The sequence below is a fragment of the Bufo gargarizans genome, chromosome 4 (assembly GCF_014858855.1).
Source record: "Bufo gargarizans isolate SCDJY-AF-19 chromosome 4, ASM1485885v1, whole genome shotgun sequence".
Classification (NCBI taxonomy): domain Eukaryota; kingdom Metazoa; phylum Chordata; class Amphibia; order Anura; family Bufonidae; genus Bufo; species Bufo gargarizans.
The window spans coordinates 276,269,466-276,284,696 of record NC_058083.1 but is presented as its reverse complement, the minus strand read 5'-3'; the positions used below and the strand labels follow the sequence as shown (position 1 = coordinate 276,284,696).

The window sequence follows — 15,231 nt, the reverse complement described above, 5'->3', positions numbered from 1 at the left end:
AGGGAAGTTATTTACATGGGACTGTGGGTGGAGTGATGTTACTTACATAGGACTGAAAGTTGAGGGAATTATGTAATTTACATGGGAATGCATGTTGGAGGTGGCTGGGGCAGGGTGATGTTATTTACATGGGACTATATGTTGAAGGCGGCTGTGGGAGGGAGTGATATTATTTACATGGGACTGAATGTTGAGAGGTAATGTGATTTACTGCATGTCGGAGGTGGCTGGGGAGGGGGTGATATTTTTTTTTACATGGGACTGCATGTTTAAGGTGGCTGGGGAGGGGGTTATTTTCTTTACATGAGACTGTATATTGAAGGTGCCTGGGGAGGGGGTAATGTTATTTATGTGGGACTGTATATTAAGGGGGGGAGGAGATATGGTGTGATGTTGTTTACATAGGACTGTATTTTAAAGGGGCTATAGATAGAAAGGGATGTTATTTACATGGGACTGTATAATGGAGGGGGCTGGAGAGATGGTGTGATGGTATTTACATGGAACTCTATGGCAGAGAAGGGAAATAATGTTATTTACATGGGACTGTATTGTGGAGGGGCTGAAGAACTATAGTTTTTGAGGACAGTAAATGGAGGAATATAACTACAGGGGGCATTATAAATACTGGGAGGGCTTTAGGGCGAGCATTATAACAGTAGGGGCAATATAAATACCGGAGCACTTCAGGGTGAGCGTTATAACAGTAGGGGGCATTATAAGTACTGGGGGCGCTGTGGGGGCATTTTAAATCCAGGAGACATTAGGCATTCTTATTTCTACTGGGGGCTCTATAGGAGGGACTTATAGATCCGCATTATTTCTACTAAAAGCACAGCCCCTAGTCCTACTCCAGAGGCATCTGTTTGAACTACAAACTCCCGCTTGAAGTCGGGCGTCACCAGAACCGGGGACTCACATAGGGCCGACTTCAAACGGGAGAACGCCTCCTCCTCCTGGTCCCCCCAGCGAACCATCAATGACTTTCTACCCTTCAAGAGTCCGGTTAACGGGGCTTCCAAGGTGCAAAAATGGGAAATGAACCTCATGTAATTCCCAATCAGGCCCAAAAATGACCGTACTTGCTTGGACATATGAGGTCTGGGCCAATTCCGGATTGCTTCAACTTTATTCACTCGGGGCCTAATAACTCTGCGTCCAATCACATACCCCAAATAGTGAGCTTCCTCTAGTCCCACCGAGCATTTTTTGGGGTTGGCGGTCAACCCCGCCTTGATGAGAGAATCTATCACTGCCTGAAGTTTTGACAAATGACCCTCCCAGTCCGGGCTGAACACGACTATATCATCCAGATGCGCGGAGGTATACTGGTGATGGGGCTTGAGGACGACATCCATCAGACGCTGGAAAGTAGCCAGAGCGCCATACAACCCAAAAGGCAACACCCTATACTGAAAAAGCCCCTCCGGGGTGACAAAGGCCATCTTTTCCTTTGCCGCCTCCTTGGCTGAAGTATGGTGCAATGGGACCACCTCTGGATACCGCGTGGCATAAGGCTGGGGCGCCACCAGTTGTTCCATCACCTCATGCCTCACCTTGTCTACCCTGTATAACAGGTCCAGGTTATAGGCCAGGTGAGGAAATACGGTATCGACGCTGGGCAACGCCATTGATCCCCGACACACCTTCTCTAGCCCGCAATAACGTCGAATCCTGGAGCTGTGCGGTCCTGAAGGTTTCTCGGGGTACCTCCAGATCCAGGATGGATGAACTTTCTACTGTCTCACCCGCCAATACTTCTAGTGGAAACCGGTAAGGGCTACACTATACCTCCCCTACGGTGACCCCTACGGCTGGGGCCCCTGCCTCGGGTTCCTAGGGCTTAAGACCTGGACATTTTTCTACCCCACAGGTAGGCAACCGATCCTCCACAAAGTCCAGAACAGGGGAAAGTCCCTCCCCAATATTGCGGCATAAGGGAGTCGTCTCCCCACTCCTACGACATGTGGTACCTCCTTCCCACACACCGCCAGGGTAACCTTAGGGCTCTTTCACACCTGCGTTATAGTCTTCCGGCATAGAGTTCCGTCGTCGGGACTCTATGCCGGAAGAATACTGATCAGGATTATCCTAATGCATTCTGAATGGACAGTCCGTCCTTCAGGATGCATCAGGATGTCTTCCGTTCCGGAACGGAACGTTTTTTGGCCGCAGCAAATAGCGCAGCATGCTGCGCTTTTTGCTCCGGCCAAAAATCCGGAACACTTGCCGCAAGGCCGGATCCGGAATGAATGCCCATTGAAAGGCATTGATCCGGATCCGGCCTTAAGCTAAACGTCGTTTCGGCGCATTGCCGGATGCGACGTTTAGCTTTTTCTCAATGGTTACCATGGCTGCCGGGACGCTAAAGTCCTGGCAGCCATGGTAAACTGTAGTGGGGAGCGGGGAGCAGCATACTTACCATCCGTGCGGCTCCCGGGGCGCTCCAGAGTGACGTCAGGGCGCCCCAGGCGCATGGATGACGTGATCGCATGGATCACATGATCCATGCGCATGGGGCGCTCTGACGTCATTCTGGAGCGCCCCGGGAGCCGCACGGATGGTAAGTATGCTGCTCCTCCGCTCCTCACTACTACTATGGCAACCAGGACTTTAATAGCGTCCTGGGTGCCATAGTAACACTGAAAGCATTTTGAAGACGGATCCGTCTTCAAATGCTTTCAGTACACTTGCGTTTTTCCGGATCCGGCGTGTAATTCCGGCAAGTGGAGTACACGCCGGATCCGGACAACGCAAGTGTGAAAGAGGCCTTAGTGGTGGGATACTCCCGGTGATCCCCATGTATACAGACAATGGTAAGGGTTCACCTTTCTGGGAGTTTTTCCGTTACTAGTGACTCATGGACCAGAGTTACCATGCTCCCAGAGTCCAGCAGGGCCTGCACGGATTGTCCATTAACAACGATGATATCTTTATTGGTCACATATAATATTCTGTGACGCATTTCGGCTCACATCAGGAGCCTTTCTCAAACAGATATGGCATTGAAACACACAGTAGCAGACAGGATTTAAATAAGCCGCCAAAGCGGAAATGACATCAGGTAACCATAGTGATGGAGTAAACAAAACAGAAAAAAGTGAAGAAACAACCCCAACCGCAGCAGTATCAACAATGTGCGATAAAACAAAAAAAATCACGGATACCGTTTGTCTCAAAATTTCACCCTTGGGTGAATAATTCTAGATTGATCCTCAATCGACATTGGAATATTCTGTCCAGGGGATACCCCTCTGTGGAGGAATTTCAGAGTCCTCCTCTTATTTGCTACAAGCGCAATAAAAACATACGCGACATGGTGGTATGGGCTGATGTGGGTAGCAGTCAAACTGAAAAACGACAAAGTACTTTATCTACACCCAAAAAGGGCACATTCCTCTGTCTGGGATGCATACACTGTTCAAGTGTATATAGAGGCGAATTCTTCTCACATCCTCAGGATTTAAATAAGCCGCCAAAGCAGAAATTACATCAGGTAACCATAGTGATGGAGTAAACAAAACAGAAAAAAGTGAAGACCCAAAAAGGGCACATTCTTCTCACATCCTCACACAGGAAAGCAATTTCCTGTTAATGGATTTTTTACATGTAACAGTAACTTCATAGTGTACCTATTGAAGTGTCCATGTGGTCTCCTATACATAGGAGAGACCTCTATGTGGATGAAGGATCGCTTCTCAAAGCATAAATCTACAATACGTAAAAATAATTTGCTTCTACCAATTTCCTACCACTTTGATCGCTGTAATCATAATGTTTCTCAGCTGCACTTTCAAATCATTGAGCATGTACCGCAACTTTGCAGAGGGGGTGATAGGATCAAAATGTTAAAAAAAACGTGAATCCTATTGGATACATACTCTGCAGACATTGGAGCCCAAGGGCTTGAACCGGGAGTATGATCTCAATAGCTTCCTGTAATCTCCAGGCTCGATCTTAATTTTTATGTATTTACTATTTCTTTTATTTATATCTTTTCTGTTTGTTTCAGAAAACGTGAAGAAATCCCAGCGGCATCATTACATCTTGAATCTACTCCAATCTTTGCTAACTTGCTGAAATAAAATAACTTAGTATCTTGATCATTGTTGGTACTGCTGCGGTTGGGCTTGTTTCTTCACTTTTTTCTGTTTTGTTCACTACATCACTATGGTTACCTGATGTCATTTCCGCTTTGGCGGCCTATTTAAATCCTGTCTGCTACTGTGTGTTTGAATGTCATATCTGTTTGAGAAAGGCTCCTGATGTGAGCCGAAACGCGTCACAGAAAATTATATGTGACCAATAAAGATATCATCTTTGCACACAGTGAGTGCCGGTCTTTTTCTAATATTTATGTGAGATTGTTATATCGGACGCGTGCACCACGCCACTTCATCAGAGTGCCAGCTGATCATCACCTGATGTCCATTAACAACGACATCACACACCGGAGGGGTGTCCACAGCCAGCAGGGGGTCAGCTATATACACCGGTTGGGCATAAAAAGAGGACTGGCGAGCGAACCCGCAGTCCATGGGTTCGGATGCCCTAGGGCAGTTGGCTGCCACATTTCCCCAGCCCTGACAATGCCAACATCTGATCCCCGCAGCCTCCCTCCTCCCCAGGGTATTCCTCCCACGGACTGGAGATCCACTCCCCCCCTTATGAGGTGGGATCCCTTTTTCGGCAACGGGGGCTGACGTGACTTGGGTAGTACCGCTGAGTCCCGCACCAAATCCTGAGTGGCCATATATCTCTCCACCAGGCTAACCAGTTGTTCCAGGTTGCCTGGATCACCTTGTCCCACTAAGTGCTGTATGGCTTTCGGGAGGGTACGCACAAACCTGTCGACCACGACCCTTTCAACCATCTGAGAAGGGCTCAACATTTCAGGCTGAAGCCATTTTTTTACTAGGGAAAGTAAGTCATAGGCTTGTGACCGGGCAGGTCGGGACTCGGCAAACACCTACTGATACACCATGTGTGCTCGCACATAGGTGTTTACCCCCAACCTGGCCAACACCTCACCTTTTAGCCCCTCATAGTCCTTGGCCTCATCGCGGCTGAGGTCAAAATAGGCCTTTTGTGCATCCCCCACCAGAAAAGGCACCACCACCTCAGCCCACTGCTCCAATGGCAGCCTCTCTTGCTCCGCGGTTCTTTCGAACACCGTCAGGAATGCCTCTGCATCATTTTCTGGAACCATTTTCCTCAGGGTGGATCAGACTTTGTCCCTGGTGGTTGTCGCGGTTGAAACTCCTTGCAGGGATGTCCACACCGACTCTTGCATGGCTACCAGCTGCTGCATTAGGAGATTGTTCGTCTGCTGCTGTGCACAAATAGCCTCCTTAAGTATTTTTATGTTGTAGCTCATTACTTTCCCTCTGAGCCTGCAAAGCCTGTTTCTGCTGTAAATTACTCTGAATCAGGTGCTTAATGGCTTCCTCCATCTTGTCAGGAACCATAAAACTTGCAGGCCTGATATATGACATGCAGTCCAACACAACTTTTGCCTCAGGCCTGCCTCACTGCAGGAATGCGCGCATCCTCCACCATGGGGGGATGTGCTCGTGGTAGACTACGGTAGCGGCGGCAGTATTGAGGCAATCACAGACAGTCTTTGTGATACACCGTGACTTTATTCACACCAAAGACATAACAGGCAAAGTCAGGGGCGGACTGACCGGTCGACGTGGTCCGAGGGCCCGGCCAGGATAGTGGCCCGCCACAGCTGTGCTAAAGAGCTATTTTTCACCGCCTATTTCGCGTTCCCTCGTCACGTGACCTATTCCTCCCAGGAGCCCATATATTAGAGGCTTTTTCTAGTTGGAGGAGGCTAAAAGACCTTTCATGATGTCATGACCACGTGATCCTGCATGGGCGGAGTCAGTCTCCAGGCTGTTCAGCGGGGGGAGGTAAAGGACCTGTGATGTCAAGACCATGTGATCTTGTTGTGTGGGAGGAGTCAGGCTCACAGGCTGTGCAACTGGAGGAGGTAAAGAACCTGTGATGATGTCGAGACCCTGTGATGCTGTATGGGCAAAGTCAAGCGGATCACATGTGCTGTACTGGTTGGATAGTGACTAGAATAGAGTTGCTGCCGGTAGGTGCGATGTCACCCAAGGAGGTGGAGACTGGTAGTCTAATGGGCGGGGCCTCTTTCTAACAACTCCAGTCTACCTCCCCATACATGCCGTGTACAGAAATGCAGGTGGAGGTATGTGTATAGTCTCCGCCGATTTCTGTCATTAACCCCTTCACTACCAGCTCTCTGCTCTTGAATTACCTCCTATTCCTTATTAACACCAGAAGGCAGTTAAAGGGGGTTTTCTGAGCACAGACCTCCTGGGAGTTAGGGTGGACTTATATAAGGGGCCACATGACCCTGAGGCTAGTCCTGCTCCTGTGTGTGTCCTCCTGCCCCTTACCTCATCCTAGTGGTGGTCCCAGCCCTTCTGTACCTTGGTGCCTCCATTACAGCACCTGTGTTACAGTGTGTCAGCACACAGAGAGCCCTGCATACAACCTTCTGACTGTCTCCATCTAACATAAGCTTTTCCAGGGTGAGATCCACCTGAAGCTGCTCGATTCTTTCTTTCAGCCAGATGTTCGATGTGATTTCTGGGATCGGTCAACAGACGAGCTGTCGGGGCCGTACTCTGTGAGAGTCTGTCCCTGTGTGTGTGTGTCTCCTTGTGTGTGTGTGTGTGTCTCCTTGTGTGTGTGTGTGTGTGTCTCCATGTGTGTGTCTCCCTGTGTGTGTGTCTCCCTGTGTGTGTGTGTGCCCCTGTGTGTGTGTCTCCGTGTGTGTGTGTGTCTCACTGTGTGTGTGTGTCTCCGTGTGTGTGTGTGTCTCCATGTGTGTGTGTCTCTGTGTGTGTGTCTGTGTGTGTTTCCATGTGTTTGTGTCTCCGTGTGTGTGTCTCCGTGTGTGTGTCTCCGTGTGTGTGTCTCCATCACCATGCCCACAGTGTTCCTGTGTCTTGACGCAGCTGCAACAAGACATTCTGTGTGTGTGTCTCCCTGTGTGTGTGTCTCCGTGTGTGTGTGTGTCTCCTTGTGTGTGTCTCCTTGTGTGTGTGTGTCTCCTTGTGTGTGTGTGTGTGTCTCCCTGTGTGTGTCTCCATGTGTGTGTGTTTCCCTGTGTGTGTGTGTGTGTGTGTCTCCCTGTGTGTGTGTCTCCCTGTGAGTAGCCATCACTGTGTTATCTGTAGTGTTACATAGGACTGCAGGGGATATCTACTATTTTTTTCTGTACTCAGAGTTATCACTGTATAGGGGGCCCCACTGAGACTTTATCGTCCAAGGGCCCACATGAACCTAGAGCCGGCAAGGTGCAATGTGGGTGGGGCTGTGTGTGTTTCCATGTGTTTGTGTCTCCGTGTGTGTGTCTCCGTGTGTGTGTCTCTGTGTGTGTGTCTCCATCACCATGCCCACAGTGTTCCTGTGTCTTGACGCAGCTGCAACAAGACATTGTGTGTGTGTGTCTCCCTGTGTGTGTGTGTCTCCTTGTGTGTGTCTCCTTGTGTGTGTGTGTCTCCGTGTGTGTGTGTCTCCTTGTGTGTGTGTGTGTTTCTCCCTGTGTGTGTCTCCATGTGTGTGTGTCTCCCTGTGTGTGTGTGTGTGTGTGTCTCCCTGTGTGTGTGTCTCCCTGTGAGTAGCCATCACTGTGTTATCTGTAGTGTTACATAGGACTGCAGGGGATATCTACTATTTTTTTCTGTACTCAGAGTTATCACTGTATAGGGGGCCCCACTGAGACTTTATCGTCCAAGGGCCCACATGAACCTAGAGCCGGCACGGTGCAATGTGGGTGGGGCTGTGTGTGTGTGGGGACACAGGGGCCCCATAATCTCCTATTGCCTGGGGGCCCCATGAGTTGTCAGTCCGCCCCTGGGCAACGTGCAGACCACACAGGTGCATATCCACCTAGTTCATAGAACAAAAGTCCTTCCATAGAAAATAAACAGCAGGTTTGAGTCACCTTGTTTCTGGACAGACCACACCGGTCCTGAAGGATTCTAGGCTACCTGCCTTTGTCTCCCTCAGGCCAGAGCCCCTTCGGCTAGTAGCACCACAGGTTCCAGGGCTATCCTTCAATGTGTGCTGCGCCCAGACTCTCCTTCACCAGCACTGACTCTGTCTGTGGAAATCTCCAGCACAGCAAGACAAACCCCACCCCCCATCTTCAGCAGGCTGGGTTCTTTAACCTTCTCAGGACCGCCGCACACAGGATTGCGTCCTGGTGGCAGCCCTGTTGTTCCTTCCGGACGCGCCGGCGCATCATCTCGCGAGAGGCGAGATTTCCTGTGAACCCACGCACACAGTAGTGCGCATTCACAGGAACCGAAGGTAAACCAGTGGATCTGCAGCCTGCCAGTGGCGATCATTCGCTGGCAGGCTGTAGATGCGATTTTTAACCCCTGAAAGGTATATCAGATGCTGTTTTGTTAACAGCGTCTGATATACCTGCTACCTGGTCCTCTTGTAGTCCCTTTTGCTTGGATCGACCCACAGAGGACACAGGAAGCTCTGTAATAAGTAGCACCAAGCACCACACTACACTACACCCCCCTGTCACTTATTAACCCCTTATTAACCCCTGATCACCCCCCTGTCATTGATCACCCCCCTGTAAGGCTCCATTCAGATGTCCGTATGTGTTTTGCGGATCCGTGGATCCACGGATCCGCGGATGGATCTGTGGATCTGCAAAACATGGACACCGTGGATCTGCACAACATGGACACCGGCAATGTGCTTTCCGCATTTTGCGGATCCGCACATTGCCAGAACTATATAGAAAATGCCTTTTCTTGTCCGCATTTGTGAACAAGAATAGGACATGTACTATAGGCTCTACAAAAAACGCAGTGTTCGCCCGATCAGGCACACTTGCGTTCAGTCCGCCCCACCGCAGTGACAGAATGTTTTTTTTCTTCTGATCACTGCAAGATCACTTTTGAGGGGCATGGCGAGTTCATAGAAGATATTTTATATATTTTTAAGTTAGCTGAATTTTTTTTGTTTTTGTTTTTTCTTACAAAGTCTCATATTCCACTAACTTGTGACATAAAATAAAATCTCACATGAACTCACCATACCCCTCACGGAATCCAAATCAAAATTTTTTGACATTTATATTCCAGACTTCTTCTCACACTTTAGAATGCCAGGGCAGTATAAATACCCCATAAGTGACCCCATTTTGGAAAGAAGACACCCCAAGGTATTCCGTGAGGGGCATGGCGAGTTCCTAGAATGTATTTTTTTTGGGGCACAAGTTAGCGGAAAATGTTTTTTTTATTTTTCTCTTACAAAATTATTTTCCGCTAACTTGTGCCAAAAAGAAAATATTCTAGGAACTTTCCATGCCCCTCACGGAATACCTTGTGGTGTCTTCTTTCCAAAATGGGGTCACTTGTGGGGTATTTATTCTGCCCTGGCATTTTAGGGGCCCTAAAGCGTGAGAAGTCTGGAATCCAAATGCCTAAAAATGTCCTCCTAAAAGGTACTCATTGGAATTTTGGCCCCTTTGCGCACCTAGGCTGCAAAAAAGTGTCACACATGTGGTATCGCTGTACTCAGTAGAAGTAGCATAATGTGTTTTGGGGTGTATTTTTACATATACCCATGCTGGGTGAGAGAAATATCTCTCTAAAAGAAAACTTTAAAAAAAATGTATACAAAGTTGTCATTTGACAGAGATATTTCTCTCACCCAGCATGGGTATATGTAAAAATACACCCCAAAACACATTGCCCTACTTCTCCTGAGTACGGCGATACCACATGTCTGACACTTTTTTGCATCCTAGGTGCATAAAGGGGCCAAAAATCCAATGAGTACCTTTAGGCTTTACAGGGTTGCTCACAATTTAGACCCGCCCAAAATGCCAGAACAGTAAACACACCCCACAAATGACCCCATTTCGGAAAGTAGATACCCCAAGGTATTTGCTGAGGGGCATATTGAGTCCATGAAAGATTGAACTTTTTGTCACAAGTTAGCGGAAAGGGAGACTTTGCGAGAAAAAAAAAAAAAAAAAAATCATATTCCGCTAACTTGTGAAAAAAAATAAAAACTTCCATGAACTCACTATGCCCATCAGTGAATACCTTAGGGTGTCTACTTTCCGAACTGGGGTCATTTGTGGGGTGTTTCTACTGTCTGGGCATTGTAAAACCTCAGGAAACATGCCAGGTGCTCAGAAAGTCAAAGTGCGTAAATTCACATTTTTGCACCATAGTTTGTAAACGCTATAACTTTTACCCAAGCCAATAAATATACACTTATTGCATTTTTTTTTTATCAAAGACATGTAAAACAATAAATTTAGAGAAAAATTTATATAGAAATGTCGTTTTCATAGAAAATTTTTACAACAGAAAGTGAAAAATGTCGTTTTTTTGCAAAAATTGTGGTCAATTTTGAATAATATAAAAAAAGTAAAAATGTCAGCAGCAAAGAAATACCACCAAATGAAAGCTCTATTAGTGAGAAGAAAAGGAGGCAAAATTCATTTGGGTGGTAAGTTGTATGACCGAGCAATAAACCGTGAAAGTAGTGTAGTGCAGAATTGGAAATGTGGTCTGGTCATTAAGGGGGTTAGTGAGCTAGGGGGGCTGAAGTGGTTAAAGGCCCAGCTCCACCGAAAACCTGCGCTGGCCATGGGGAACAGGCACCCGCCCTGCTCTTTACCTGTTCCCATTAAGGACCGTCCCGGACACACTGCGCCAGCAGCATTCGCCGCTGTAACCGCAATGATCCGGTTCTTACTCCACCGAGGCCAGGACCTCTGGTGGCATGTATCGTCCATCCGTTATGATCCCGGAGACTCTCCTACAATGTCAAAATGCATCTATCTATCTATTAAAAGTGTTTCTATGTATCTATACATAAAATACAGTTTTAGGGTATGTTCATATGTGGTTGTGGATTTGTCGCCATGGATTTTCATGTGGCAAGTTCACAGTGTTGTAGAGTATCCACACGCTGCATAAAAAAATGAAGCTGCAGTATTGTGGATTAGAAATCTGTGGCATTTCAATTTATACAGTGAATTTCTCTTGCAGAATTCATCCTTCTCAATGGAGATAGTGAAATCTGCTAGCTTTTCCACAACAAAAACGTTTTTATTTTATTTTTTGGCATTTCTTTCCGCTTGATTTTCAATAACTTATGAACCCAGCTTTATGCCTAATACCTTATTCGCACAGTCGGCTTTCGGTCAGTGATTTTCATTAGTGATTTTGAGCCAAAACCAGGTGCGGCTCTAACACAGAACAGGCACAGATCTTTCCCTTGTACCTTATGTCTATCGAGGCTCCAATCCTGGTTTTGGCTCACTATCACTAATGGAAATCACTGACCAAACACTGACATGTGAATAAAGCATTACTGTAGATTTTACCATAGTGTAGCAGGTGTTAAAATCACGGCACAATCTGCAGCAAAATCTGCAAGTAACAAATATTCCACCTCTAATATACACCTAGCGAAATGTAATACACGGTTTTACCAGAAATCACAACACTTTTATAATGTTGATCTCCGTGCAGTTTTTACAGGTGACACAGTGAAAGTAGTTTGGACATTTTTACTGTGTCACACAGAAATCTAAATTAGAAAACTGTTATAATTTCTATAGTTGTGTTCAAAGGCATAGTAACATGTTACATATGGATTTTTCAGCAGATTGTGCTGTTGAATTTACCCCTGCTACACTGCAGGTCCGACATCAACAGTAAAAATCTACAGCATATTTAAAGTTTGATGCTAGGTAGTGGGGTTTTAAAAACAAAACAAAAATCTTTAAATATTGTAAGACATGCTGCAGAGTTTCATATCCATAATGTGTTCTATATGTTGCTGATCCACACTAATGAGGCCAGGAGATGGCCTCAGGCAGAACCAGGGGGGCAGGTAGTAGAAGGGCCATGGGCAATGAGCGCTTTCATTGTGGAAACACTCATCTCTACATATTCAATGCATCTCTGTGCTCAGGACAGCAATACAGTTGAATGCCGCAATGGGACACCAGGAGCAAAGTTTCCCTGGCCCACCATTTCCTCTAATAGGCTTTAGTCCTAGTTTCTGTAGCTTATCAGAGGCCGGTGTCTTCATTATTGCGCTGACTGAGCCAGCTATTTCAGTTTTCATCTCAGGCAGCAGAAAGGCTGGTGCACCCCTGCTTTTCACCCACTTACTATTAATTGACACCATGTCATAGTAAGGTGGCTATTAGTCCATGGTTAGAAGAGCATCACAGATGTGGACCCATTCACTTGAATGTGTCTGCAATCCGGAACGTTGGCGCGGAATGTGCTGCGGCTGCATCTCCCACCCGTCCCCATTATATTGAATGGGGCCGGAGCAGACTTCCGGCAGCACACTTTTGCAAACATTACTACGGAACTGGCAGGTTGTTCCCCTCTCAGAATAGCCTGCTGGATAATCCTAAAGCCAGTGTGAAAGAGCATCTGAGGTCTGTTAGCAGCAGCGAGCAGTGCACAGGTAGCACCAGCACAGACTTGCCAGGGACCTCTACAAGTCACATCAACCAATGTGAGACAATCGTTAGTAGCGCTGATACACAGATGACAGAACTGGCACCTGTAATGGCTAGTGAGAGTCTGCACCCTTCACACCTATAGAAAGTTACCCTTTTGAAATCAGCAATCCAGTGTGGTCACATTCAGACATTGACAGACCTGCTATTCCTCCATTCATGGCACACACTCGTGTAAATGTGCCTACAGAAAATTTAGCTCCTATTGATTTTTTCAAGCTTATTATAACAGAACAGCTTCTACAGGAAATAATACTGCAAACAAACATATATGCCCAGCAGTTTCTGGCAAGTAATACTTCTTCCTTCTATGCCAAACCCCACTACTGGAAACTAACTACTGTGCCCGAAATAAAACAGTTTTTAGCCCTGACCTTTAAAATGGGACTCACTAAGAAATCTGAACTGAGGTCATACTAGTCTATCAACCCAATTCATCATATGCCAATATTTTCTGTTGTGATGGCTCGTCACGGTATGAAATTTGAATGAGATTTTTACATTTCAATGACAACACCCTTTCTCCCAGACAAGATGGAAAAAGTCAAGACAGACTACATAAAATAAGGCCTTTCATCAACCACTTCAACAAGATATTTCCAGAGTTATAAACACCTAAAAAAAAACATTGTTGTTGATGAATCCCTCATCCATTTCACAGGCCGCCTTGGATTTAAGCAATATATTCCAAGCAAGCGAGCAAGATAAGGAGTCAAGCTTTATAAACTATGTGAGAGTGGCAGTGGATACACTTATGCTTTCAGAGTTTATGAGGGAAAAAACACTCAACTGAGTCCTTCTGGTTGCCCAACCTACATGGGAATTAATGGGAAAATTGTGAGGGATCTAATTAGTCCACTTTTACAAAAAGGCTATCATTTATACATGGACAACTATTATACAAGTGTCCCACTTTTCAAACATCTATACGTGGAGGGCACAGTTTGTTGTGGAACAGTGAGATCCAACAGAAAAGGCTTCCCCAAGTCTCTTGTAAACACAAGACTAAACTGGGGAGATTCTTCATGACTCAGAAGTTCAGAACTGCTGGGAGTAAAGTACAGAGACCAGTGCACCCTTCACACTGATACAACAGTCCCAGTGGCAGTCACCCACTGAAATATGCATGCAGAGAAACATGCGTGTGTGGTGGACTATAGCAAATATATGGGGACAGTTGACTTTAATAACCAGATGCTTAAGCCTAATTTGGTCTGGTGTAGATCGACGTACTGGTATAAAAAAGTATGTCTATACTTGCTATAATTGGCGGTGTACAATTCTTTTGTAATTTATAGAAAATCTGGAAACAAGAAAACCTTTTTAAAGTTTCAGGAACAAGGAATTATATCTTGAAGTTATCCATCCAGTACTATTCCTTTGACTTTACATTCAGAAAGTCAGCAGGCTGCATGGATGACATTTTCCTGACATCCTCCCTGCAACAGAAAATGATCAGCATCCCCCAAAAAAGTGCAGGGTTTGACCCAAACGTGGCATTAGGAAAGATTCCAGATACTCCTGCCCAAAATGCCCATCAAAGCCTGGACTCTGTAAAAAAAAAATATATATATTTCCATGACTATCACACAAGTGTTACATTTTAAAGGAACTATTTTCTTGTGAAACCTGTAGCTTTTAAGCTTATAAACATGTAATTGTTTTTCATATAACTTCACTTTTATTATTATTAGTTTCAGGAAAATTTAGTGTATGTTGGATTTTATTGTTTTGCTGCATCAGTACAATAAATACAAATTCATAAAAAATATAAAAAATTATGTGATATAGAGATAGATTTGTTAGTGTTAGTGTTAGGGTGTTCCTGACATTTTGGAACTTCACAACTTAAAAGGAGAGAAATTCATATTTAAAAAATTTTGATTTTTTTTTTTCCCCAAAATTTTCAGTAAATTTCTGTAAGATTTTTTTTATAAAAAAAGGTAAAACATATCGAATCAAATTTATCGTTATCATGAGGTTCAATGTTTCACGAGAAAACAATCTCAGAATGGCTTGGATATGTAAAAGCGTTCCAAAGTTATTACCACATAAAGTGACATATGTCAGATTTGCAAAAAATGGGCCTGGTCAGGAAGGGGGTAAATGGCTCAGCTGTGAAGTGGTTAAATAACATAATTCCCCTAGAAGAACCTTTAATGGCCTTAGTTTCTATATTTGAGTTTTTTGAGTGGTATCTGAAAATTACTGTAAAGTAAGGAGATGCTTTTCTTATGGCCTATAGGATTAGAAATTGTAATTCATTCCCCCTCTTGGCTGCCAGATGGTAATAATATAAATCCAGGCTAGTGTTTTATGCACCAGCAATATGTCCAGAACTGGGTAATCCATACACAATAACAGAGAAAAACATTTACATTTCTGTGTTATAGAAAAGGCATAGCTAATTGATCATAGCAGTAATCTGTTCCTGCACACTAGTAATAATATACTCTTCAGTGTACTACATATTTTAGCTTTTTTGTGTACATTATTTCCCCCTTCTATTAAAATATAAAAATATTCATCCAGTGATCGCACTGGATGAATATTTTTATATTTTAATAGTTTGGGTATTTTCGAGTAAACCAATACCAATGATGTTTTTTTATTCATTTTATTTTTATTTATAAAATGGGGGTAGAGGAGTGATTTGA

The 15,231-nt window shown here is 45.1% G+C and overlaps 1 protein-coding gene across 2 annotated transcripts in view; it reads left to right on the top strand.

Annotated features, from left to right (window-relative positions):
• The window catches only part of LOC122935646 (gamma-aminobutyric acid receptor subunit rho-1), a 158,269-nt gene that overhangs the window by 71,443 nt on the left and 71,595 nt on the right, over positions 1 to 15,231 (top strand). The window contains exon 1 of one of the 2 annotated variants that reach the window (XM_044291443.1): positions 11,888 to 11,904. The exons of the other annotated variant lie outside the window; for it this stretch is intronic. Coding sequence (XP_044147378.1) covers positions 11,888 to 11,904 — 17 coding nt within the window. Of the gene's footprint in view, positions 1 to 11,887; positions 11,905 to 15,231 lie in introns of those variants that run through there. 2 annotated transcript variants of the gene reach the window in all.